Here is a 27,439-nt window from a genome sequence, read left to right as displayed (position 1 = left end):
CGACTCAAACAAAAGTATTTTTTTAAGCAATTTATTTATACCAGTTTACACACATAAGTGCTTTGTGAACAGCCTATTGTCTGGATCCATTTGCTTACATAATAATGCCTTCCCAGCTCCTAATTTCTACTTCTGTGATCCAACCATCTCAGTAGTGAGTTTCACGTATCTTTTCTTTTATGTACACTGAGAGCTTATGCACCAAGACAAATTCCTTGTGTGTCCAATCACACTTGGCCAATAAAAAAAATCTATTCTATTCTATTCTATTCTATTCTATTCTATTCTATTCTATTCTATTCTACGCTACGCTACGCTACGCTACGCTACGCTACTCTACTCTACTCTACTCTACTCTACTCTACTCCACTCCACTCCACTCCACTCCACTCCACTCCACTCCACTCCATTCCATTCCATTCCATTCCATTCCATTCCATGTTTTCTATTCTATTCTATTCTATTCTATTCTATTCTATTCTATTCTATTCTATTCTATTCTATTCTATTCTATTCTATTCTACTCTACTCTACTCTACTCTACTCTACTCTACTCTACTCTACTCTACTCCCTATTCTATTCTATTCTATTCTATTCTACTCTACTCTACTCTACTCTACTCTACTCTACTCTACTCTACTCTACTCCACTCCACTCCACTCCACTCCACTCCACTCCACTCCACTCCACTCCATCTATTCTATTCTATTCTATTCTATTCTATTCTATTCTATTCTATTCTATTCTATTCTATTCTATTCTATTCTATTCTATTCTTACCCTCGCTACCAGTTCAGAACTGTGAGCGTGTGCATGCACTCGCTTCACTTGCTCGCGGCGCTTCTGCACAGAAGCGCCGCGTGATGATGTCCGGGCGGGTGGGCGGAGCCTCCCGCCAATGACGCTACCAGTTTCCCCGGTTGAAGGAATTATTTGTTTAGCAGAGTGATGGCGTTCAGGGGGAAAAATTCTAACCATGTGTGTATTTTTGTCCAATATTTCTTTGCTTTTGTACATGTCCACCACATGTAGTAATACGTACCCGGTGTCTGATTACATTTCCGACGTCTGGCCAATATGTTTTTAAACACCTTTGCTAGTCTTGCCGGTGGTATAAAACATTTTATATCGATTTTCCTTGCCATTGTCAACTTACAGTTTCTTTCCCAAAGTTTTTGCCATTTGTCCAGGTCTATAGTGCAACAAGCAGGAACCTCACAGAGTCACAGAGAGCTCAAAAACCAACTATCACTCTTTACACAAAAATAACACAAAAGCTACAATAACTGACTCACACACAATGCAAAAGCAGCTGGACTTCACACAAAAAGGCCCCTGCAACAAGCAGGAACCTCACAGAGTCACAGAGAGCTCAAAAAGCAAACTATCACACTTTACACAAAAATACCGGTTCAGGCAAGAGGTAATAAAAAAAATGCTTTAAAAAGTTTTTTAAAAAAAAGTTTGAGGATCGCGCGCTGATTGTCACAGCTGGTTGTCGGAAGCTCTATTTTTACTTTTTTTTTTTTTTAGCAGTTTTTAACTACCTATTGCCCAAACCAGTAGTAAAAAAATGCTTTAAAAAAGTTTTTTAAAAGTTCCAAGGATCAGCTGTGCCGCACGATCCTCGGAATGTTTTTTTTTTTACTTTTTAAAGTATTTTTTTACTACAGGTTCGGGCGAACGAACCGGTAGCATTTTCACTACCGGTTCAGGCGAACCGTCCTGAACCGGTAGCATTTCACCCCTGGTTTGGTCCATCTCCAGATCAAATGGGTAGCAGCTGTGGAAAAAGGTCCCTTCTCAGATCTTAAGAGAACCATCCATTAATGTCTCTCTTAAGTCAATTAATTAAGATTTTAACGGCCCACCGAGAAAGCCATCAAGTTGAGGAAAGACGCCGCGGTCCAGCTCCGCTTGGTGATATTTTCCTATTTTATTTATTTCACCTCTTTTCCAGATCATAGATCCGTTCGTGGAAGTCGAGGTGATCGGATTGCCCATGGATTGTTGCAAAGAGCAGACCAGAGTTGTGGATGACAACGGTACGGCTTCTCCATCCTTAATTTTTACTCTCTCTTTCCTGCCATCGCTGTAGGACATCTTGCAGTTATTCCTAGAATCCCTAGGATGAATGAAACAAAAGCCTCGATAAATTCATTTAATCCAGTCGCTATCCGTGTAGGACATCTGCGTAGCGTCATTGACGGTTAGCTGTCTAGCATCTGCTGGGGGAATTGTGGGCACCTGACAACTTCCAAGCAATTTTGCTTCCATGTTAGAACAGCTGGTTGCCTCAAGAAAGGGTTTTTTTTTCCCCCACTTCATATTTCACTCCAAAAAAAACACATAATCCAGAACTCTTTTTTTAAACAGAAACAAACAAACAAAAAGAAACAAAACAAACAAGACATTAAAAATACACTTTTTTTCCCCCCAATGTCCTAGTTTGTTTTCGGAAACTAGGACATTCGTTTGTTTCTTTCGGAAAGTTCCTCCTAATGTTTTCTTTCCCCCCACTTCATGTTTTGATTTTAACTCCCAAAAATACAAAACTCCAACCTGTTTAAAGAGAAACAAAAAGAGACAGAAAGAGACAAAACAAAGACAAATAAAAAGTGCTCTTTTTTCATTGTTTGCTTTGTCTTTCTTTCTTTCTTTCTTTCTTTCTTTCTTTCTTTCTTTCTTTCTTTCTTTCTTTCTTTCTTTCTTTCTTTCCTTCCTTCCTTCCTTCCTTCCTTCCTTCCTTCCTTCCTTCTTTCTTTCTTTCTTTCTTTCTATCTTTCTTTCTTTCTTTCTTTCTGTTTGTTTCTGGAAGTTCCTCTTAATGTTGATTCGAACGCAGCATCTCAGGGTGCTTGGAAGTATATATGGCGGTGACAAAAGAGAGGGGCAGAAGGCCATAAGTCAATCAATCAGAATAGAGCCGGAAGGCAGGAGGACCTATACCAGTGATCGCTAACCTTTTTGCCGTTGCGTGCCAAAAGTGGGGGGTCGTGCGGGGGGCTCACGCATACACGTGCCCACACTGTGCATACACGCAACCCATCGACCCCGCACTTCCTCTGCTTTTGGCATGTAATCGCATGATGGGCCCGTTTTTTGCTCTCCCCAGGCTCCAGAGACTTTCTTGGCGCCTGGGGAGGGCGAAAACAGCCTCCCCCTTCCCCCGGAGGCCCTCCGGAGACTGGAAGCAGCCCGTTTCCTGACCTCTGGAAGACCCCAAAATCAGCTGGCCGGTGCGCACATGCGTGCTGGAGCTGAGCTAGGGCAATGCTTGCGTGCCCACAGATATGGCTCCGTGTGCCACCTGTTCGCCATCCTGGCCCTCTACGATTTCAGACAAATGGCTGCCCAGTCTTTTCTTGAAAACCTCCAGCGATGGAGCACCCAGAACTTCTGCTGGCAAGCGGATCCACTGGTTAATTGTCCTGACTATTAGTAAGTTTCTCCTTAATTCCACGTTGTTCCTCTCTTTGATTAATTTCCAGTCAAACGATTCTCAAAAGCATCAAAAGGCAAGACAAGAAACAAGGGATGGAAACTAACCAAGGAGTGAAGCAACCTAGAACTAAGGAGAAATTTCCTGAAAGTGAGAACAATTCATCAGTGGAACAGAATTTGAAGGCTTCCAAAAAGAGACTGGACAGCCATTTGTTGGTCTAGGGTTGAGCAGGGGGTTGGACTAGACGACCTCCAAGGTCCCTTCCATCCCGTATCAGGGGTGTCAAACTCCGGCCCGTGATGTGGTTGGATCCAGTGGTGAAATTAAAAAATTTTCCCTACCGGTTCTGTGGGCGTGGCTTGGTTTGGGGGGGGGGGTGTCATGTGACTGGGTGGGCATGGCCACCATTTTTAACTCTTTTAGCGTTTTTTAACTTTAAAAAGTTTTTTTAAAGTTCAGACGATCGCAGAACTTTTTCTTTTACTTTTTTAAAGCATTTTTTTTTTTACTACCGGTTCGAGCGAATAGGTAGTAAAAAAAATTTTTTAAAAAAAAGTTCCGACGATCAGCTGTGCCAATCAGCTGTGCCGTGCCATCGTCGGAATTTTTTATTTATTTATTTATTTTTACTTTTTTAAAGCATTTTTTAACTACCGGTTCAGTCAAACCGGTAGCATTTTTTACTACCGGTTCGGGTGAACCGGCCCGAACCGGTAGCATTTCACCCCTGGATGGATCCCTCCCTTCAAATATTATAAGGGGCCGGCCTGCATCTCTTCGGCCCAGTCTACCCAATGCGAAGAGGAAACGTCGCATTGCCAGCTGTTTGGGGAGTGGTGTCAAGCTGGCCACGCCCACTCAGCCACACCCACCCAGTTGGCCAAGCCCCCCCCCTCCCCGGCCCACAGCCCTGATGCAGCCCTCATTGAAATTGAGTTTGACACCCTTGCTCCCCCTCCTCTCTATGGAATCTATACGTATGGATGACTGGGGAATTCTGGGAGTTGAAGTCCACACATACCTCTCGGCAGCTGGCTGGGAGTTGAAGCCCACCCCTCGCCAAGGCAGAGAAACCCTGGTCAGTCGGTAATGCTCATTCATTTCTCCTGCCTCCTTGGTTCTGCAGGTTTCAATCCGATGTGGGAAGAAACCTTGGTTTTCAACATCGGCATGCCAGAGATTGCCCTGGTGCGTTTCCTGGTCTGGGACCACGATCCCATCGGGAGGGATTTTATCGGCCAGAGGACGATCGCCTTTACATCCATGCTGCCAGGTAAGAAGAGACCTGCTCATACAGCATTGCTTATTTTCTCTCCCCCTTGCATTTCCCCACTGATATTCCGGCTCTGAAGAATTCGCCCGTTTCAGGTAGGTACGAACCAAGACATTAAAGGGAAAAATCTGTGGGTTGGGGGCAGCGGCCCCCAAATCCTCCTTTCAAGCTGGCATTCCTCTCGGGGGGTGAACGCAAAGAGAAAAAATAAAAAAATCTCGCTTGAAAGCTCGAAAGTTAGTCCTTTGAACATCTGACGTTAGTGGAAGCCACAGCAAAAGGGCCACGGATGTCATCCCATTTTCCCTCCTACCAATCACAACCAAAGTCATTTCTCTGGATGTCTCTGCCAATGTTCCTTTGGCTTATCCCCGGATCGAAACTTCAAAACGTGGGCGTTCATTTTTATTTTTTTATTTTAGTTTTTGGCCTTCAAACGAGGCTGTCTTTTTCATTGGCAGCCCGAGATCGGCTGCAAAATTAATGCTGATAATGACAGTTAAAAGCCAGCTGCTTTTAATACCTGCTGTTGTGGCCCGCCAGCGGAGCTGGTAGCAGATTCGGACAGTGAGGAGGTTGGGGAGGAACATGGGCCAGTCCTGGAGTCTGGGGAAGGCTCTGATGAGGGCTCTTCGTCGGAGGCAGAGAGGAGGCCAGGGCCGTCTGACAGTTATCAGCTGCCTTCGGAGTCGGACATCAGTGAGGCAGACGAACAGTTGAAGCCTGTTCCCAGTGTGAGCTGCCAGGAGAAGGGAACAGCTAAGGAACAAAGGTCGACTCAGGAGTAAAGCCACAGGTGGACAGCGAATGGCCCCTCCCAGAGGGAATAAAAGAGGAGCGAAAGGGGAGTGGAGTTTGCAGAAGACAATTAGTTTGCTCTGACTCTCCGAGACTTCTTGCCAAGTTTTGAAGCTATCAGCCTGGCAGATAACGTCTGCGACTGTAAATTCTCCCTTGAAAGACTTTGCTGGATGCGAATGAGAGGAATTCACAGTAATTTAATAAAAAGGGCTTTTTTTGTCAGGACAAGGAGTCTGCTTCGTGCTCTTGGGAAGCCTGCAAAAATGGGAGGGTTATGAATTAATCTCCCCCCCCACCTCAATCCATTCCTTCTCTCCTTTGGGTCACGTGAGTGCGTGCACATCCGCCGGGGTCTTCCTAGCTCAGATAACACACACACACAGAATTTTTCCATCTATCCCCCTGTCCTTCCTTCTTCATTCACTTCAAAGCTGCGGGGGAAAAGTTTTTCAGAAGAAAAGGGGGAGTAGGAGCCCTCTGTGGCTTTGAAAGAGAAGCACAAAGAAAAGACAACATGAATTATGACAATCCGGATGGCTTCCAGGGGGGAGAGCCGGCAAATCAATTAGAAAAGTTGTGATTGTCAGCAGGGGCTCCGTTCTTTGATAACGAGAGAGAAAGAGAGAGAGAGAGAAGCTGAAGCTGAATTCCACCAAGGATGGTCCGCTGACAGATGCAATGTGGTAGCGGGATATGAAAGAAGAACCGGCAATAAATTAAACATCTGGAAACTTGCGAGATCCATCTTGCTAATGCCGACACTGCCTGGCTGCAACATCCCTCCAAGTAGTTTTGGGTCCCCGAGGGTTCTTTTTTTTTTTAATTTGTGTTTTTCTTTCTTTATTAATTTATACTATAAAATGCAAAAGAAAATAGTAAGGAAAGAAGGAGGGGAAAGTATAGAAAAGAAGGGAAAAACGAAACAAAGGCATTGACTTCCGACTCCCTTCGGTGACGTGGAATAAGATCGCATCGAACCTCAACTTTTACATAAACATAATTTCCATAATAATATAAACTACGGTAACCATTTCTATAACAACAAACCTAGTAATCGGTAAAACCCAAAATCAACGTTTCATTTTTATTTATTTTTTTTTGCCACCTCAAGCACCAAGTCCAGAAACGGTTTCCAAGTAGAAACGAAAATAGTTGTGGTGTTTCCCCCTCCCTTGGATCAAAGCAGTCCATTTGGCCATCCATCTCTGCTAACTCCATTTTAGCAACCGGTTCTCTTCCCAGTTGCTGGGGGAGGGGAGGGGCCATGGGGGCGTGGCCTATTCGGACTCCTGCATCAAGGCGGGGGGGTCATTTTCGCCCTCCCCAGGCTCCGGAGCTTTTCCTCGAGACTCTGGGAGGGCAAAAAACAGCCTCCCCCGGGGCTCCGAATGAACCCGTTTCCGGAACTTCCGGGAGGCCTGTTTTTTCCCCTCCCAGAGCCTCCGCGCGGGCCCTGCACTTACTTACACCGCGTGGAGACTCCTGGGAGGGGACGGACAGGGTGGGCGGGGCCAGCCAATCCTTGCAACTACTGGTTCGGTGAACCAGATGTAAAGTTAGCATCCGGTTTGCCCGAAACCGGCTGAATCCCACTCCTGACTAAAGGAGACGAGAAGCCATCATTCACCCCGCTTTCCTTATTTCCAGGCTATCGACATGTATACCTAGAAGGTATGGAGGAAGCTTCCGTCTTCGTTCACATATCCGTCAACGACGTTTGTGGTAAGGTGAGTAGCCCCGGAGTCCCAGGTGTGCAAGCCTCTCTAGAACTAAGGTTCTAGAACTAACTAATCTAGAACTAATCTAGAACTAACTAATCCAGATGAGATGGTTGGTATTTGAGCTGATCTACCCAAACATCTGTCTATGCAGATTCTCCAACATCATGCTTGTCCGAAAGGTGCATTTCCAAAAGGCAACTGGATTTTCTTGAAGTTTTTTTTTTTCCCTTGAAAAAGTTTCGCTTCTCATCCTAGAAGCTTCTTCCGTTCTAACTGAAGACGTTCGAACCGAAGTCAGAACCGAAAAAGCTTCTTGGATGAGAAGCGAAATGCTTTCAGGAAAAAAGAAAGGAAAAAAACCCCAAGACAAACCACGACGATGGTTGGACGATGGAGAATCTCCACAGACATCAAGATCGGGTAGATCTTTGAAAAGGTTTCGCTTCTGACCCGAGAAGCTTCTTCGGTTCTAACTGACGAAGCTGGAGCTGAAGTCAGAACCCGAAGAAGCTTCTTGGGATGAGAAGCGAAACCTTTTCAAGGAAAAACCTCAAGAAGTTGCCTTTTGGGAAAGCATCTTTGGGCCTGCCCAATCTATTACAGCTATTTCTGTAATCAGGAGGTTCATATATATATTTTTAAAAAACCCAATATTTCTGTGCAAAACTCAGCCCCACCCTTGGCCAAACCTATCCCAGCTGCAGTTTGTGCGTCTTCACAAGTACCACGAAGTAGCGATGATCAGCTAACAACCCAACGATTTGGAAGATCCCTATCCAGATTCAGAATTATATAATTATATATCTTATATAATTATATATCTGCTAAGTTGTTTTTCCCAGCGGCCAACGCTCCGGTGTTCGAGAGTGTTTTTTGTTTTGTTTTTTTTTAAGTGGCTAAAAAAGAAATAATTACATTTTCACGTCGCTTAGGAAGGAAGTTCATTATTTTTTTTTCTCTGCGTCGGTGGACGCCTGCAATAAAATCTCACGTTTGCTGTGTTAGCAGTTTTGAATACGGTTCAAATCGCAGCTTGTTTAAACGTACGGTCAGGAAAACTTCACCGTTCGGACAGGGGTTTCTTCCGTTTGTCTTTTTCTTTCTGAATGCTGGACATTCAGGAAAAAAGGCCTACCTGTAGCTATTTCTTTTATTGCTATTATGATTTCCCCGTCCAATTTTAATCTCTCTCTTCCCCCTCTCCCCGCCCCCCCCCCCCCATGGCAAAAGTCCACTTTTCTGACATTTCTCTAGCTTTTCATTTTCGTTTTCAAAACGAAAACGAATATGCAAGTGCTTATTTTGGGGAATAATAAACACAAGAATCCATAGGTTTTATTGTGGCTGTTTCCCCCCCGCCCCCCAAAAAATATATGCTTTTTTATTTTTAGAACAATTAATCAGTGGAACAGCTTGCCACCAGAAGTTGTGAATGCTCCAACACTGGAAGTTTTTAAAAAGAGGTTGGATAACCATTTGTCTGAAGTGGTGTAGGGTTTCCTGCCTAAGCAGGGGGTTGGACTAGAAGACCTCCAAGGTCCCTCCCAACTCTATTATTCAATTCTATTCTATTCCATTCTATTCTATTCCATTCCATTCCATTCCATTCCATTCCATTCCATATTTTCTATCTTATCCTATCCTATCCTATCCTATCCTATCCTATCCTATCCTATCCTATCCTATCCTATCCTATCCTATCCTATCCTATCCTATTATTATCTATTCTATTCCATTCCATTCCATTCCATTCCATTCCATTCCATTCCATATTTTCTATCTTATCCTATCCTATCCTATCCTATCCTATCCTATCCTATCCTATCCTATCCTATCCTATTATTATCTATTCTATTCCATTCCATTCCATTCCATTCTATTCTATTCTATTCTATTCTATTCCATTCCATTCCATATTTTCTATCCTATCCTATCCTATCCTATCCTATCCTATCCTATCCTATCCTATCCTATCCTATCCTATCCTATCCTATTATTATGTATTCTATTCTATTCCATTCCATTCCATTCCATTCCATTCCATTCCATATTTTCTATCCTATCCTATCCTATCCTATCCTATCCTATCCTATCCTATCCTATCCTATCCTATCCTATCCTATCCTATCCTATCCTATTCTATTCTGTTTTTGTGCTGTGCCTGTTGGATGGATTTCTTCAGATGCAGGCAGCCCAATTATCTCCACCAAATTACACAGAGCGAGTTCATCCATCAAGCGGTGTGTGTTTGTGTTACTTTTTAATCTATTAATCACAATTAGCCAAGCCAAACGAGTGGAAAACAATACTGTCTCAGCAGAAGGAATTCCGTTAGGGGAAAAAAAAACAACAACAGCTTGTCAAAATATGTACAACGTGGACAAGGAAATGTTTATGTACACTGCTCAAAAAAACAAAGGGAACGCAAGCAGAAGACATCCGAGATCTGAAGGAATGAAATAGCCTTATTAAGTACTTTGTTCGTTACATACAGTAGTTTTGTGTTCCCTTTAGTTGTTTGAGCAGTGTATAAACTACTGTTTATACACTGCTCTGTATAAGCCAAATCTATACAAGCCAACTCTGACCCCACGTAATTTCCGCTCCAGCTCTGACCCTGTTTCCCCCCCCCTCCCAAGGTGTGTCATCAGTCACATTCTCCAACGAAGCAATTTCCAGGGATGTAGAGATCACTCCCCTCCTGCTACTGTAGGTAACTAGGGAGATGGCCTTGACAGAGAGATGGCTGGAATGTGCTTTTCTTTTGACTGTGCTCCCTCGCCACAGCTGCAGAGTTCATTTTCCCATCTCCCTTGCCTGTGGCAACTCGAGAGCAGGCCAGGGATGCTTTGCGAGTTGACAAATGATATATCTCATTTAAAAAAAGAAAAGAAAAATTACCAACCTCCCTATTTAATTAAACTACCGTTAGTCCTCGATTTACATCCACAATTGAGCCCAAAACTCCTCTCGCTAACCAAGACAGTTGTTAAGTGAGTTTTGACCCATTTGACGGACTTTCTCACCACAGTTGTTTAAGCGAATCACTGCAATTGTTAAGTGAGTAACGCGGTTGTTAAATGAATTTGGCTTCCTTCCCTCCCCCCCCTTGATTTGGCTTGTCAGAAGGTCGCAAAAGGGGATCCCGGAACACTACAACCGTCATAAGTACGAGTCAGTCATCAAGCGTTTTGATCGCACGATCACGAGGATATAAGTGTGAAAAATGATAGTCAATCACTTTTTTCTGTGCCGTTGCAACTTCGAACGGTCACTAAATGAACGGTCGTACCTCGAGGACTACCTGTCGTCTTACCACCGAACATTTAATGAACGTTCAAAGTTACAACGGCACTGGAAAAAAAGTGACTTACGACCGTTTTTCACACTTACGACCTTTGTAGCCTCCCTGCAGTCACGTGATCAAAATCCAGACGCTTGGCGATCGCTTCACACTTAACGACGGTCGCTGTCTCCCCAAGATCGCATAATTCCCCTTTTTGCCACCTTTGCGGGGGTGGTGGTGGAGCCGGATCCACTCAACAACCCCGTGACTCATTTACCAACCGCATGGATTCGCTTAACAACGGTGGCAGGCAAAGTCGCAACGCAGGGCTTAAAACTCGCTTTAACCCACGTCTCGCTTAACCACATGAAACCTTCGGGCTCCGTTGCGGTCGTAAGTCGAGGACTACCTATATTACGGAATCCTTTTAGGATTGGATTTTTTTTTAAAAAAAAAATCTGATTTATTGGCACTTTTAATCGACTTTAGCTCGGTCGGATTTCTCAGCCAAGGTCGGGGAAGCAAATATTTGCGTGGTGGGGTGCGCGGTTCCCTTCTCAGCCGCCCCGGGTAGCCCCATTGAAAGCAAAAAAAAACCTGTAGGTGGGGGGGTGGGGAGGCAGGGAAGGAGGGAGGGGTGGAAACATCCCCAAAGAGAACAAGCGACCCTCTGTCTGGATGGAGACATCGGATTCCAGGTGCCGCGGATCCCTCAGGGGAGCAGCCGTGCCAGACGGGCACCGTCGCATGGCAACCTTGTGCCAGTAGGCCGCCTGCTCTCTTTCCAGCCACGAGAACCAAGGAGGGGAGAAGTTAAAACACGTTAAGTTCACGCCGCTTCTCTCTCTTCCCTTCCCTTCCCTTCCAATTTCTTTTCTCCTCTTGAGTTTTGCCAAAAAAAAAAAAAAAAAAAAGCAGGGAAGAGTTGGAGGAAAGCCCGTTGGGCTGTTTCAAAGCTTCCCGCGACAAAAGGAGGCATCTTGTCTGGAAAATCCTCCGTTTCTAATCCTGCTAAGGTCTGCGTTCAACGAAATGAAAAATTTCTCTCCTTCCAAAGTCCGCCAGGAAAAGCTCGGGAGGGGACTGGGGGGGTGGGGGCACCCCCCCCCGTAATTCCTTGCCCCGTTTGGCACCGGATTGGCCGTCGCCACCACCCGAATTGGGGTTAGGTATCTGGCAAGGGAGGGGGAGGCCCGCCTTTCATCCTGCAGTTTGGCTGATTTTTGTCGAAAAAGATTCATCCGTTCCAAGGGGGATGGATGGATCGATCAAGTCTTTGCCAGGAGTCAATTAGATGCCGTTGCTCTTAATAAACTGAAACAGGAAGGAAACAACGGGGAATTTTTTTCTCCCTCTCTCCCTCTCCTTTTCTCCTCCCTTCCTCTCTCTCCCCCTCTCCCTCTCCCTCTCCCTCTCCTTCTCTCTCTCCTTCTCCCTTTCTCTCCATCTCTCCCTCTTCTTCTCCCTCTCCTCCCTCTTCTTTTCTCTCCCTCTCCCCTCTCCTTTTCTCTCCCTTTCTCTCTCTCTCTCCCTCTCCTTCTCCATATCTCCCTCTCCCTTTCTCTCCCTCTCCCTCTGGCCCTCTCTCTCCCTCTTATTCTCCCTCTCCTCCCTCTCCTTTTCTCTCCCTTTCTCTCTCCCTCTCTCTCCTTCTCCCTCTCCTTCTCTCTCTCCCTCTCCCTTTCTCTCCATCTCTCCCTCTTCTTCTCCCTCTCCTCCCTCTTCTTTTCTCTCCCTCTCCCCTCTCCTTTTCTCTCCCTTTCTTTCTCTCTCTCCCTCTCCCTCTCCTTCTCCATATCTCCCTTTCTCTCCCTCTCTCCCTCTCTCTCCCTCTTCTTCTCCCTCTCCTTCTCTCTCTCCCTCTCCCTTTCTCTCCATCTCTCCCTCTTCTTCTCCCTCTCCTCCCTCTTCTTTTCTCTCCCTCTCCCCTCTCCTTTTCTCTCCCTTTCTTTCTCTCTCTCCCTCTCCTTCTCCATATCTCCCTTTCTCTCCCTCTCCCTCTCTCTCCCTCTTCTTCTCCCTCTTCTTTTCTCTCCCTCTCCCTTTCTCTCCATCTCTCCCTCTTCTTCTCCTTTTCTCTCCCTCTCTCCTCTCCTTTTCTCTCCCTTTCTTTCTCTTTCTCTCCATCTCCTTCTCCATATCTCCCTCTTCCCTCCCCCTTTCTCTCCCTCTCCCTCTCCTTCTCCCTTTTTCTCCCTCTCCCTCTTCTTCTCTCCCTCTCCCTTTCTCTCCATCCCTCCCTCTTCTTCTCTCCCTCTCTCTCCCACTCCATATCTCCCTCTCTTTCTCGCTCCCTCTCTTTCTCCTTTTCTCCCTCTCTCTTTCTCCCCCTCTCCATCTCTCCATCTTTCTCTCTCTCCCTCTCCTTCTCTCCCTCTCTCTAAAGCACAGGGTCTAACCGTAGGCTTAAAAGCCCAGTGCCTTTTTTTTTTTTAAAAAAAAAGAAAAGCTCCAAAAAATGAATTATGCCTGTGTTAAATAAGTGAATGTGGCACTTATGTAGAAAACTGGTCCTGTCAATTGTCCTTCACTTCAAACAGACACAGCAGAAGTTGTGTGTGAGAGAGAGAGAGACCGGGGGGGGGGGGGGAGTGGGGGGGGAGATCTTAGGAAAGAGCTTCTGCTGGACTAGAAGGATCGAGAGTCTGACTCAATGCATTGATTTAAAATTTAAACCATGAGGACTAGAAACTTACTTTTCCACAGAGGCAGGAAGGACCATTATTTGATGCTATTTTGATTTGGGTGTATATGTGTGTGTGTGTGTGAGACAACATTGACAAATTGTTTACTTTAATGAACTCGCCTTCGCACAGAGACCAACAAACGGAGCATTAGAAGCTTATCTGTCTCTCTGCGGCAGGCAATTTTCTCTTTTGATTAACCTCCTTTGATCAAATTCCCACCAAATTCCTTCCTTCTTTGATTTCTCTCTCTCTCTGTCTCTGTCCCTTCCTCCCTCCCTCTCTCTGTCTCTCTCTCTTTCTTTCTTTCTTTCTTTTTTCTCTCTCTCTCCCTCTCTCTTTCTCTCTTTCTTTCTCTCTCTCTCTCCCCCTCTCTCTCTTTCTCTTTCTCTCTTCTTCTTCTGCTTGAGTTGCTTCCTGATAGATAGCTTTAATTTGCAGCTGACTGACACAGTCTCTTTTTAAAAAAAAAAGCTGGCAGCAATTTTTTGGGGGGTGGGGTGAGTGCGGGGGTGAAACTCGCTGGCTTCCAGTTCGCCCAACACCCCTCCTGCCTCTCTCCTCCTGTCTTCCGAAGCCCCCTCCCACCGCAGCCTCCAATCCCCCTCTCCTCTCTTTTTCAATTTCCCCAGCTGATTTGTTTTTTGATTGCTTTATCTCCGTCTCTCCCTGTTCTCAAATCTTCTACCTACCCCTTGTTGTGTTCTCATTAACATTTCTCCTGGCCCTGACTTTGTGGGGGTATCAATACACTAATTATGGAATCTAATTTTCCCAAGGAAGAGATTCGGTCTTTCATTTTCAGCGGGTGAACTGTGACACCTAAGCCAGTCCCACTGATGACGGAACAAAATTCAAATTATGCTACGTTTTCTGTCTCTACAGAGAGAGGAATATATACATATAGATAGATAGATAGATAGATAGATAGATAGATAGATAGATAGATAGATAGATAGATAGATAGATAGGGATGGATGGATAGATAGATAGATAGATAGAAAGAAGACAGGTAAGTAGATAGATAGATGATAGATAGATAGATAGATAGATAGATAGATAGATAGATAGATAGATAGATAGATGATAGATAGATAGATATAGATATAGATATAGATATAGATATAGATATAGATATAGATATATAGATATATAATATATATATCGTCCAACTGTACCCTTTCCCACCACCCCCTAATTAGACTATTTAATTCTCAGTAAAAAAAAAATAATAATTATGCAGAAAAGGGGACTTTTTACCCGTTCATGATTTGAGTTTAGTATGGAACATCCTTCGGCTAAAATCACGGCACCCTTGGCAAAAAAAGAAAACCCATTTTGAGATGACCAAGCTACAGTCCAAGAAGGTTTTCTAGGAATCCACCTGTTTTTCCTAACCACCTGTTTGGAGAACCATTTGTCTAGAAAAGTGATGGCTAACCTTTTTGCCGTCGCGTGCTAAAAGTGGGGGTAGCGGGGGGGGTCGCGCATGTGTGTGCCCACACCCATAATGCCATGTGCCCCGTCCCCCCATGCTCCCCCCAATTTTGGCACATGATGGCACAGTGGGCCAGGTAGGCCTGTTTTTCACCCTCCCCAGGCTCCAGAAGCTTTCTTGGAGCCTGGGGAGGGCGAAAACAGCCTTCCCCACCCTCTGGAGGCAGGAAACGGCCAGTTTCCCGAGTTCTGGTCGGACTGGAATGCCCGTTTTTCATCCTCCCCAGGCTCCAGAAGCCTTCTAGGAGCCTGGGGGGGGGGGGGCAAAAAGGGCCTTCCCCACCCCCCCACCCCAGATTCCCTCCAGAGGCAGGAAACAGCCAGTTTCCCAACGTCCGGTGGGACTGGAAGGGCTGAAAATTAGCTGGCCGGTGCACGCATGCGCGCTGGAGCTGAGCTAGGGCAAATGTTGGCGGTTGGAATTGTAACCGTTAACTCTTATCATGATATATTTCTATGCATGTTTAATGTTTTCTGCAGATGTTTCCCCCCACCACCACCACCTTTTTAATAACGACTTATAGGAAGTTACAGGCCACAATTTTTTTCCCTTTTCATGAGGACTTACAGGAGGTTACAGGCCACAATTAGAGGACTGGATTTGGGTGAAAAGAAGGCATGAACAGGATATTATTATTATTATTATTATTATTATTATTATTAATAATAATAATAATAATAATAATAATAATAATAATAATAATAATAATATAGCAGATTCATGAAAGGAGATGTTGTCTCCTTACCATGAATGCCACAACAACGAAAATAGCTAACGTCTACATTGTGGAGGTGCACTATGAATTTCCCCACAATATTTTGCTGCAACGATTTCTTGGGGGTGGGTGGGGTGGAGATCCACATTGGCAACTAGCATCACGGCAGGAAGGAAATCAAAAATGACCCCACCCAAAAACGAGAGCGAATCCTTTGAGCTGTTAGCCCCGATCTGGAAACCCCCAGAAAAAGGAAAATAAATCGTTTAGGGAGCCCGGAATGGACAGCGATCGGCTGTCCGGGCCACTTTTCCTTCCCAGGGGAATTATGGGAACCGTAGTTCTCCCCCCTCCCTCCCCCAGATGGACAGACAGAAGGACTGTCACCTGTCAAAAAGGGTGTAGGGTCTGCTTGTGCGGAGGGTCGGGCTACCGTGTTTCCCCGAAAATAAGACCTCCCCGGATAATAAGCCCAATCGGGCTTTTGAGCGCATGCGCTAAAATAAGCCCCTCCCCCCCCAAAATAAACCCCCACCCTGAAACTATTTAAATGCATGTGCAGTTGATCCCCCCCCCAACCCTAATGTGTCTCCGCTACCACCTCTTGGAGTAGGACTTTGCATGGTTTGTTCTGCCGTTGCGTTCACGGACGGCAGCACCGCCGCGAGCTTCTTCATACCGGCATTTCAGGGCAGCCAGCCGCTCATCAGCAGGCCTCACTCCTGGCCGGGTCTGGCTGCGGACAGCGTCGGCAGGCAACTCTGTCCTGCACCTCCACAATAATAAGACAACCCCCCACCCGAAAATAAGGCCAAGCCCTTATTTCGGGGTTCAAAAAAAAATATAAGACAGGGTCTTATTTTCGGGAAAACACGTTAGATGACCTACAAGGTCCCTTCCAACTCTGTTAATTTGTATCCAAGTCTCAGAAGCAGGTAATTAATCGTTTTTCAGCACTTCCCTCACTTTTAAAATGCGTAGCTGAGCAATTTGGGGAGGGGGGGGGTCTTCTCTCTTTATTGCAAAGAAACTACCTTTTTTTAAAAAAAAGAATGATCCGGTACACTCGGAAAGCCACTTCCCCTTTTTTTCTGCTCGTTTTGCTGCTCGTTTTTCTGCTCGTTTTGCTGCATTCCTGGGGGATTGAATAATGTCAAACTCCACCTGTATCCCTCCTCTCTTTTGTCTTTTTCTGCTCGTTTTGCTGCATTCCTGGGGGATTGAATAATGTCAAACTCCACCTGTATCCCTCCTCTATTTTCTCTCTCTCTCCCCACCCCTTTTGTAATTTATCTGTGTTACTTGTCTGATTTTTCACATGTGGGTCGCATGCCCGACCCTTTCCTAAATGTCTCGCAGGGCCGTCTCGGCTCTTTCTTCTTCTTCTTCCTCCGTGTCTCACTTTCTGCTTTTTTACTTCTGTCTGTTTGTGATTGCAGTGTGTCAAAAAAAAGGTCTCCTTTTAGAAGCAGAACAAATTTAGACGCCGCGAAGGTACCCTTTCTCCCTTGGTGGAGTGAGCTGGGAGCATCACCACGCTTGCATGCTTCCGTCCACCCCAAAACATCATTAACATTTTTTTTGTGTGCGCGTGTGTGTCTTTTTTTCCTCGTTTAGCTTTCTTTCTTTCTTTCTTTTTTTTTTCTCCTCCTGGAAAAAAAAAAAAAACCAACAAAAACCAACAACCACAACACACACACCTCCCCGACCAAAACTCGGTCAACACTCATAACATGGATTGCGACATTTGCCGGAACGTTTTTGGCCGAGCCATCGAACCTGTAGATTATTTTTCACATTTATGAAGCAGATCCAGGATTCTCCAGTTTTTTGTTTTTTTTTAAAAATTCCCAATTTCCTTCCTCCGTACTTTCTACAGGTAGTCCTCGACTTATGACCGCAAGTGATGTCTAAGCGAGATGGCTGTGTAGTGAGTTTTGACCTCCCCCCCCGCCCCGTTTTACGCAGGTTTCCCATGGTTGTTAAGCGAACCACCGCAGCTGTTAAATTAGTCACATGGTCGTTAAACGAATCCGGCTTCCCTCGTCGACTTTGCTCGTGACCCCGGGATATGGCAAACCATCATAAATACGAGTCAGTTGCGGAGTGTCTGAATTTTGATCACCTGTCCCTGAGGATGCTGCAACGGTCATAAGTATGAGTCCGTTGCCGAGGGTCTGGAGTGGTGTGATGGCCTAGAGGTGGAACTCTTAACCTCACAATCAGGAGGCTGTGATTTCGATCCTAGAGAGAGGCAGATATTTGTCTCTTTGGGCACAATGAGAAATATATCTGCTGAACAAAACTCCGCACTGGCAACAGGAAAAAGCATCCGGCCACTCAAATCCTCTGCTAGCTCCATTCAGTTGCCCAGACTCCTCCCCGCAAGGGATTATGGGGTTGATGAAAGATGATGAGTTGCCGAGGATTTGAACTTTGAAAAACAGTCATGTCTCTTTTCCCCCCCCCGTGCCGTCATAACTTCGAACGGTCACTATATGAACCGTTGTAAGTCAAGGGCTACCTGCGCTTCCTCTCTCAATGGAGGGATGGGTCATTTTCCCTTCTAAAACAGCTGCTCTGTCTTGAGCCCAGGGCACCCTCACCCCTTAAATGCAACCCACAATTTGTCACCCTTCCGTTTAAAGGACCCAATTCCTGGGACTGGATCCCCAGGAACGAACATGCTGGATCTTCTTCTTAAATGGCTTCCCAACCAAATTTGCACCGGATTTGGGATCTTGAATCGCTCGTATGGATTCAAGGGTCAGCGAATAGCCTCACCGGGGTGGGGCTGGGTGGGGATGCATCCAAGGACCCCATCAAGGGGCTGATGGGGGAAAGAAATATCACTTGCACACCACTGCATTCCATCAATGGGGGGGGAGTCTTGTATTGGGGGGGGCATGGGGTGGAAGTCCCCTCTTCCGTGATCTGTGTATGTTGTACGTGAGAGATTTCTTGCTGATTTTTTGCCGTCTCTTTGTCTGTCTGTCTGTCTGTCTGTCTGTCTGTCTGTATATGGGGTAGTTGCCAACTTGGAACAGTTATTCTTATGTATTTGCCCAAATATCTTGATTATTTTGTGGGTGCCCTACATGACAAAAGCGATTAAGAGCTGGCCACCCACTTAGGTTTTTTTTAAATAATAATAATAGCTCAGGGTGTCAGGTTTCGATGCTATCTCAAAATAAAGGAATTTCCAAACTGCCGATCTTTAAGGAAATTTTCTCTTTATTGAGCATAGTGATCTGTCCCTGGCTCTTTCGCGGTCAGTACTGACCTTTGCCCCCCCCCCCCAATCCCTCTCTTTCCGATCCCCAATTCTCTGCGTCTCATTGGCTATCTTCCAAGCCACTTTCCTCATCCCTTCTCCGTCAGATCACAGGAATGTCCCCCTCCTCCCATCTCCGAGGAGACAGAATCTTCAAAGGAATTAAGTAGGCAAAAGTTCAAGCTTCTCCTCTCCTTATATATGTCAGTGCTGGGACGCTGACACAGGGTTGAACTGTGGAGTCCCTGGTGCTCTCTGAGCTTGGTTGTTTTCTTGGTTGTTTCATGACCCAACTAGGTAACATCATCAGCGCTAGAAAGGAGCGCGGTTGGCCCTCTTTTTATATATGGCGAGCCTCTAGGAGATAAAAAGAGCCAGCTCCCTTCTAACACTGATGATTGTACCTAGCTGCAAGTAAACAACCAAGCTCAGAGAGCATCAGGGACCCCACAGTCCTCCTCCTCCTCTTCTTCCTCCCCCTCTCCTCCTCCTCCTAGTACTGATGATGTTATCCAGTTGGGTAATGAAACATCTGTAAGAAAACAACCAAGCTCAGAGAGCATCAGGGACCCCGTAGTCCAGTGTCCTCCCTTTCCTCTCCTTCTCCTCCAAGCACTGATGATGTTATCCAGTTGGGTAATGAAACATCTGTAAGAAAACAACCAAGGTCAGAGAGCACCAGGGACCCCACAATTATCGTCGTCCTCCTCCTAGCACTGATGATGCTACCTAGCTGGGTAATGAAACATCCATAACAAAACAACCAAGCTCAGAGAGCACCAGGGACCCCACCGTCCACCTCCTAACACTCCTACCTTCTCGGGTAATGCAACTTCTAGAAGAAAATCACAAATGTTAGTCTTGTTCCAACACCCAATTGGGCGTGTGGTCACGGGGGGACGGGGACCGTCATTTGGGTTAGGAAATGGGAACCGAATAGCTGGGGATGGGCAGGTCGACACAGCCGTGAAGTCTTGAAACCATACTACCATTCCCCTCTCTTCCCTCCCAATGGTCTTCCGGTCGAACGGGGATTAGCCGAGGCTACCGCGAGGTTAATAACCTCTTGCCTACGGCTACTGAGTGCGTGGTCTGGTTTGTTTGTTTTTTCTCCCCGTCGCCCCGCCGGGAGAGAAAAAAAACCCATACACGCTCTGTTACGGCTTTTCTCCTTCTCCTTCTTCTTCTCCTTCTCTTCCCTCCAGGTCAAACCAGCGCTGGGCATAAAAAGTCTCTTTCTCAGAAATCCAAAACAGGCCTCTCTCGACAGCCATGTTGCTGGTCAGCTCAACCGCAAACATTCCTTTAGCAGCCAGCTTTTACGGCGGACGGCCAGCGCGCCCACCAAGAGCTTAAAAAAGCCCAAGATCACCCTGGATGCCCGAGACAAGAACTCGGAAGGAGCCAGCAAGGACCCCCTTCTGGAAGACACCTCCCACCCTCGCTTTGACCAAGAATCCGACCTCCCGTCCCCGGCGGCGTCTCCTTCCCGAGAAGGCGTCAGCCGCACGGAAGTGGACCCTAAAGGATCCAAAGGTAAGGCTCACAGTTGGGGCAGAGAGCAGAGCAGAAGCAGCCAGGGGTTCCGGGATGCCACCTTCAGCGAACCCATCCGGAGATCCATCCGGATCTGCCTCCAGGAACCGGCCAGGCAGAAACAGGGCAACGAAGCGGGTAGGATTGGCATGGCCACTTATTGCATGAAGTGTGTGGTCGGCTCCAGCGACAGCCCCGAGGTGGAGGGCCAGTGGAGCGAGCCCATCGCCGGCCAGCCTTCCTCTGGCGATGCTCCCCACTGCGGCTGCTGCGGTAGCTCAGCAGGCGAGGAGCGGGTGGAGCTGAAACCTTGGGGAATCCAGGAACAGCCCCGCGCCCGCTCCGATCTACACCTATGCACCGGCTATGGGGCTACCAGGAGCCTGCCCAGAACCTGCCAGCCCTTTGGGACCTCAGGGAAGAAAAAGGGGGACTCGGCGTGTCTTGGGGCCATGGACCGGTCCTGGCACCGGTGGCGCGCTCCGCCCGGTGGCAAATACCGAAGCACCATCAACCTGGTGAGCTCCAACAATGGCTCGGTGTCCTCCAGTTCCAGCAGCTTAGACAGTCTCGAGAGCCCCGATTTCTCCAAGGGTTGGCCGGAGAGCTCCCGCAAACAGGCGGGCACCCTTCAGAAGGAAATGAATGCCTTGTTTTCTGAAAAAATGGAGGAAATTCGGAGTAAATCCCCTATATTCTTCACCGGTAAGATCGGATTTCCCGCGCCCGACCCTCCGTTCCAGATCTGTGCCGTCGTCTCCCCCGTAGAAACTTCTGCGCTCCCTAGTTGTTGTCCGCGTGGGGCTTGGCCGCTTTAGCATCGTCCTCCCTTAGTGACCGTCCGAGCATGGTGTTGTAATTTCATTTCCGCTGGGGGCTTGACCATAGCGTACCCCCTGCATGCCAGCCCATTTCCTCTTTTGCAAGCTGTTGTGCTGTCCCTTTTTGTGTGTTCCATTGGGTGCAATCCTAAGAACCGTTTCTCATCCAACCAGAGCAGCTACCTCAAGGAAAGTCAGAATTAACTCATCCCCGGCCTTGCTTCTGGTTCCTTGAGTTATGTATCATATAGGTAATCCTCGATTTACGACCAGAATTGACCCCCAACGTTTCTGTTGCTAAGTAGAAACATCGGTTAAGCGAGTTTCACCCCATTTTAACTCTAACCCTTCCTTGCCACCGTCGTTCAGTGAATCACTGCAGCAGCTAAGTTTCTAACACGGTTGTTAAGTAAATCTGGCTTCCCCCCTCCCCCCAGGGGAGGGAGGGAGAACTGATAGAGCTGATTGATTTCCCTAACTGAAGTGCATTCCATACATTCTTCCTGACCACAATCAGAAGGAGGGTGTTAGGTTTCACAGCCAGCCAAAGTGGTTAATTGGAGAATGTGATTTATGACATGGCCAGAGAGGAGGGGAGAGACAGGGTCATAGGGGAACGTACATCTACGTGGGATCAGTCCTAACTGCATCCCAGTATTGCCGGAATGGTGCTCCTAATAAATGACTATATTTCCTTTGAAGTTTGGATCATGGCTCATGAATTAATTAGGGCATCTTTCGGAAACTTGACATCTGGCCCTCATGGGCAGCCTTTTCACTCCCCCCGATTCTTTCTCTTTCAAGCTTCTTCTGGTTGGTCGAAAGCGGAATTCTCAGGATCTGCCCGTTTAGATAATTTCATTTCTCCGGCTTCCTTTTCCTAATTTATTCTCTGTCCCTGAACTAACTTGGTTTTTTATTTTCCCTCTTCTTCTTTTGTTTTGTCCTGTTCCTCGTGTCGTCTTCTTTCACCGCGTAGTTAAGAACTGAAAGGATGATCAAATCCCAGGTAACTGAAGACGTCTTTCGGGGTTCTCTCCTTTGCCTGCTTTCTCTGCAGCCTTACATTACGTCCTTCCGAGGTCGGTAAAATGAGGACCCAGATTGTTGGTGGCAAAAGGCTGACTCTGTAAACTGCTTAGAGAGGCTGTAAAGCACTGTAAAGCGGCATATAAGTCTTAAGTGCTATTGCTATCATCTATCTATCTATCCATCCATCTATATTTCTTTCCTTTCTTCTTTCTCTTTCTTTCTTTTTCTTTCCATCCATATCCATCCATCCCTCTCTCTCTCACATCTGTCTGTCTCTGTCTTCTATCTATCTATCTATCTATCCCTCTCTCTGTAGTCTGTCTGTATCTTCTATCTATCTATCATCCATCCATCTATATTTCCTTCCTTCCCTCCTTCCTTCTTCCCTTCCTTCCTTCCTTCCTTCTTTTTCTTTCCATCCATATCCCTCCCTCCCTCCCTCTCTCTCTCTAGTCTGTCTGTCTCATCATCTATCTATCCATCTATCTGTATATCTATCCCTCTCTCTGGAGTCTGTTTGTCTATCATCTATCTATATATCCATCCATCCATCCATCCATCCATCTATATTTCCCTTCTTCCCTCCTTCCTTCCTTCCCTCCTTCCTTCTTCCCTTCCTTCCTTCTTTCTTTTTCTTTCCATCTATATCCATCCCTCCTCTCTCTCTAGTCTGTCTGTCTCATCATCTATCTGTATATCTATCCCTCTCTCCGTAGTCTGTTTGTCTATCATCTATCTATATATCCATCCATCCATCCATCTATATTTCCTTCCTTCCCTCCTTCTTTCCTTCCTTCTTTCTTTTTCTTTTTCTTTCCATCCATATCTATCCTTTTCTCTCTCTCTCTGTCTCTATCATCTATCTATCTATCTATCTATCTATCTATCTATCTATCTATCTATCTATCTATCATCTCTCTCTTTCTTTCTCTCTCTTTCTCTCCCCCCCACTCCCACCCAGTGATGCAGTGGTTATAATGCGTTATTGCAGGCAGGTTGACTCAGCCTTCCCTCCTTCCGAGGCTGGTAAAACGAGGACCCAGATTGTTGGGGGCAAGAGGCTGACTCTGTAAACCACTTACAGAGGGCTGTAAAAGCGCTATATAAGTCTAAGTGCTCTTGCTATTGAAGGCACTCGATCGCTGGGATCCTCTGGGGGATCCGATTTAGCCACGGTGTACAGCCACATCTCCTCCGGAGCATGGTTGCTTCCGAATCCTAGTGTTGTGGGTTGCAAAATCCATACATTCCCCCGAGACCGGCAGTCTTCACACGACCTAGTTAAAGTGAAATGGAGAGATTACTTAAGAAGTTTAGGAAGACTAACAGGGGAAAAAAAAGAAAAGAGGCACTAAACTTGTCGATCAGAAAGGTCGGCAGTTCGCCAGTTCGAATCCCTAGTACAGATCTCCTGTGGGAGCAGGGGGTTGGACTGGATGACCTCCAAGCTCCCTTCCAACTCTGTTACTGTTAAATCCTACCCGAATCGTCCCGCCGAACTTTGAGTTGGCAGGGCTGGGAACAGCCAGGTGCGCTGCAGCATTTCCTGTCTACGCCAAGCCCTGCAAATCCTTTCAACGTATTTACACGTAGCGTATTTATTTTTTGTAATCTTCTTTTTTACATATTTGTTTTATATTACGAGTTTCAGGCCGGGTGCTTGAAAGTTAATCTCTTTTCAATATTTTGTGATAGTTTTTTTTAAAAAAAAAAACCCTCCAAAGTATATTATCTTTCCAAAGTACGTTATTTTACCTTATCTTTTTTTAAAAAAAAACAAAAAAAACAAAGTATAGTATCTTCTCAAATATTAATTTTGAAGTATTAATATTTTCTCGTTAAATATCCACTCCTTGATGTAATAGCCACGCGGTTATGCAACTTTATAGGATCCGACGATTTGATTCTGTGCGATCAAGTCGCTTTCCATTCTTAATGACTGCACAGATAGATTATTTCCCCTCCCCCTCTACGGTGTTTCCTCTCTTTGCTAGAACCAAATGAAAAGAAAATCAGAATTGTCCCAATGCCAGAATAGAGCAGGTGGGATGCGGTGGGAGAATTGGCCCGTTGCCCCTTTGTGTGTGCCAAGATAAGAGCCGGGCACGACTGCTTTTACCTATTGAGATGGTTGGGTTTGGCAAGTACGCCTTAAAGCAGGACACCCTTTTCAACTCGTAACTCAAAACATGGGACAACAAGGGTGTGCAACAGTAGTGCGTTGCTACCGGTTCGCCCCGGATCAGGTAGCGGTAACGGTGGCGGCAGGATGCTCCGGCAACCCTCCCGGGGGCTTCTGCGCAGAAGCGTCGGACGAGCGAACTGGTAGCAAACTAAATTGAAACCCACTACTGCTGTGCTAGCGATCTTCTTTGAGAACTTCTTGGGCGTTCCCTCATTCATGGATTTCTTCTCCTTCTTCCTCCTCCAGATGTCCACCAATTCTCCATGCACCGGTCGGCCCCTTCCTTATGCAGCCTGCAGACCATCCACGAAGAGCCCTTCGTCGCCAACGAGAACCAGCCTTCCCGCAGTTCCTGCTCCCTTCTGCCCGTCTGCCCCGCCAGCGACCCCAAAGAAGACTCCGCGCCTCGTCTTTTCCAGGAAGCCGTTCCAGATGGACGCGACCACCACCCTGGGCATCTCGAGAGAACTTCTCGTTGGCAGCACCACGCGGGTTCGGAGAAGATGCTTCTTGCTCCCAGCGTCTCGGAAGAGGAAGAAGGGATGGGAAGCACCGAAGAAGGAGAAGGGTGGACAAGAGCTCCTTGCCACGGAGGTCTTCTCCATTCTCAAGGGCAGCAAAACCACACGTCGGACAATTGTGGGCTCCCCCTGGCTGGAAATAGCCAGAAGAAGACAGACGGGTTGGTTCAAAAGATGACAAGCGATGAGAAGAACAGAGTTGGACCACCAAACCAATGCGAAAGGGACAACAGCAGCACCACGCCGACTCCACTCCGCACAACTCCCAAAGGAACTGTCGCAGTCCCCGTGCCACCGACCGTTGTGAGGAGACCGAAGGATGAAGGATACCAACGGTGTGACCACGGAGTCTCTCCGAAGCATCCTGACAACTGTTCTCCTGCGCCGGAGGTTTATTGGGACGCCACGGTCCACGACCGGATCTGGAGCAAGCTTGATTTCAGCACCCACAGAGACAGCATGTCCTCTTCTTCCAGCATGTCTTCCAATGATACCGTCATAGACCTCTCCTTGCCCAACCTTGCCCGGAAGAGCCTGCCCGACCTTGGTGCTCATAAGACTTCGGATGTCGTCGTCCCCCAGAGAAGAATCGTCAGGCCCTGGTCCGCGAACGCTGCCTCTGGACGCGAAGCCCCCACGGTGACCAAGAGCAAATCCAACCCCAACTTGAGGTTGGATCAACCCGTGGAAGACGACTTGCGCCCGAGACCGCTCGGCTTCTCCTCGGTCTCCAGGAGGCACACCTGGAACCGCTTGTACGTGGAGAGCCTCAAGCGGCCGTGCCTCAAGTCCGAAGAGCAGAAGAACCTCGATCCCAACCCCATGAAGTCCAAAAGCCTCGGAGACCTCACCTCGGACGACATCACGTCCACTTCGGAGAGCAAGTACCGGAGCATCCGCCGAAGTTTCGCCACCCGTTCGGCGAGGGGGGTCCAGCACCATCGCGGAGCCTTCAAGACTTCGGGAAGATGTCCGGACGGGTTGACCGAGCGCCTGAAAAAACTCACCTTCTTCCAGCAGGAGAACGACATCACTTCCCCCACTTGTCTGGAACCTCCCAAGGCTGAGGAGGAAAAAGAGGAGGAAGAAGAAGAAGAAGAGGAAGAGACCATCCTGCTCCGAAGGTCTTCTTCTCGGAGTCAAAGCAGGGTGAGGTACATCGCCAACCGAGCCAGGCAAGCTCAAGAAAGGCAGAAGCTCAAAAGTTTGGCCTTGAACAAGGGGAGTCCCATCGAAGAGCGGGGCATCCCCGAAGGAGCCTGCTGTTTTCCGGGGGGGCCTTACTCGGACCCGACGGGCTCGAACCCCGACACCGACGTCGTCTTTACCTTCAAACTCTGACGGTGGGAAGGGCTGAACCAGAATCGATGTTTACATTGCTGTCGGAGCAAAACCCAACAGTCCCCCTTTCCCTGGTTTTCTTTAAAATTATATATATATATATATATATATATATATATATATATATATATATATATATATATATATATATATATATGCCTAGTGCAGAAAACCCTCGTTCAATGAGGGAGGACACTCCTCCTCTTCCTCCTTTCCATAAACCCCACTCTTTTCTAGTACTGATGATGTTACCTCGTTGGGTAATGAAACATCTGAAAGAAAATCACCAAGCTCAGAGAGTACCAAGGACTCCACATTCTTCCTCCTCCTCCTCCTCTTCCTCCTCCTTCATCGTCCTCCTCTTCCTCCTCCTTCCTCCTTCCTCCTCCTTTCTCCTCCTCCTCCTTCGTCGTCCTCCTCTTCCTCCTCCGCCTTCCTCCTCCTTCCTCCTTTCTCCTCCTCCTCCTTCCTCCTCCTCCTCCTCTTCCTCTTCCACCAACTTCTGGTGGCAGGCTGTTCCACTCGTTAATTGCCCTCACCACTAGGAAGTTCCCCCTTAGTTCTAAGTTGCTTCTCTCCTTGATTAGTTTCCATCCGTTGCTGCTTCTCCTGCCCTCAGGGGCTTTGGAGAGTAGCTTGACTCCCTCTTCTTTGGGGCAGCCCCTGAGATATCGGAACATTGCTATCATGTCTCCCCTAGTCCTTCTTTTCATTAAACTAGACATATCCAATTCCAGCAACTGTTTATATGTTTTATCCCCCAGCCCCCTAATCATCTTTGTGGCTCTTCCCTGCCCTCTTTCTAGAGTCTCCACATCTTTTCAGATATCTCATCTTAAACAATTTGGATGGGTCAAGTTGGATTCCTCAAGTAATCTGGAGTTCCTAAGAACAACCAAAGAGACCTACAGAGGTTATTGGTAATATTCCTCCTGGAATAATGCAAATTTACTCAGCTGGATCATAAGATCTGCCTTGGGCAAGGGGTTAGAGTAGAAGTCCTCCAAGGCCCCAATTCTAACCTGATGATTCTCCCTCCCTTCCCTTCTACCATCTGCACTATCACTTCCGTTTCATTTTTTTAGGAGAAACAAATCTAGGTAATCAGTTACCTAGTGGGACAGCCAGGAACAGCGGAAAGCAGCTAGGGAATAAGGGACAAATTTCTCCCTTTTAGAAACCAAAGTTTCTTTCCCCCACCATTTTCAGATTATTATTATTATTATTATTATTTAAAAAAAAAAAAAACAAGTTTGCACAAAAATTTGCATGCGTTCCTGTGTGCGTTTCTCTAAACGGATGCAT

At 46.8% G+C, this 27,439-nt stretch overlaps 1 protein-coding gene across 1 annotated transcript in view; it reads left to right on the top strand.

Moving 5' to 3' along the window:
* The window catches only part of PLCH2 (phospholipase C eta 2), a 178,879-nt gene extending 152,681 nt beyond the window's left edge, over nt 1-26,198 (top strand). The window contains exons 18-22 of the mRNA XM_070955968.1: nt 1,962-2,046; nt 4,573-4,719; nt 7,168-7,247; nt 19,904-20,234; nt 24,519-26,198. Of these exons, the coding sequence (XP_070812069.1) occupies nt 1,962-2,046; nt 4,573-4,719; nt 7,168-7,247; nt 19,904-20,234; nt 24,519-26,134 (2,259 nt within the window). The 3' untranslated portion in view covers nt 26,135-26,198. The remainder of the gene's footprint in view (nt 1-1,961; nt 2,047-4,572; nt 4,720-7,167; nt 7,248-19,903; nt 20,235-24,518) is intronic.
* The last annotated feature ends 1,241 nt before the right edge of the window (nt 26,199-27,439 follow it).

Source organism: Pituophis catenifer, unplaced genomic scaffold (genome assembly GCF_029215685.1).
Source record: "Pituophis catenifer annectens isolate HBS135680 unplaced genomic scaffold, rPitCat1.0.hap2 SCAF_18, whole genome shotgun sequence".
Taxonomy (NCBI): Eukaryota; Metazoa; Chordata; class Lepidosauria; order Squamata; family Colubridae; genus Pituophis; species Pituophis catenifer.
Note: the sequence above shows the minus strand (reverse complement) of the source record. Positions and strands in the feature narration are given on the sequence as shown.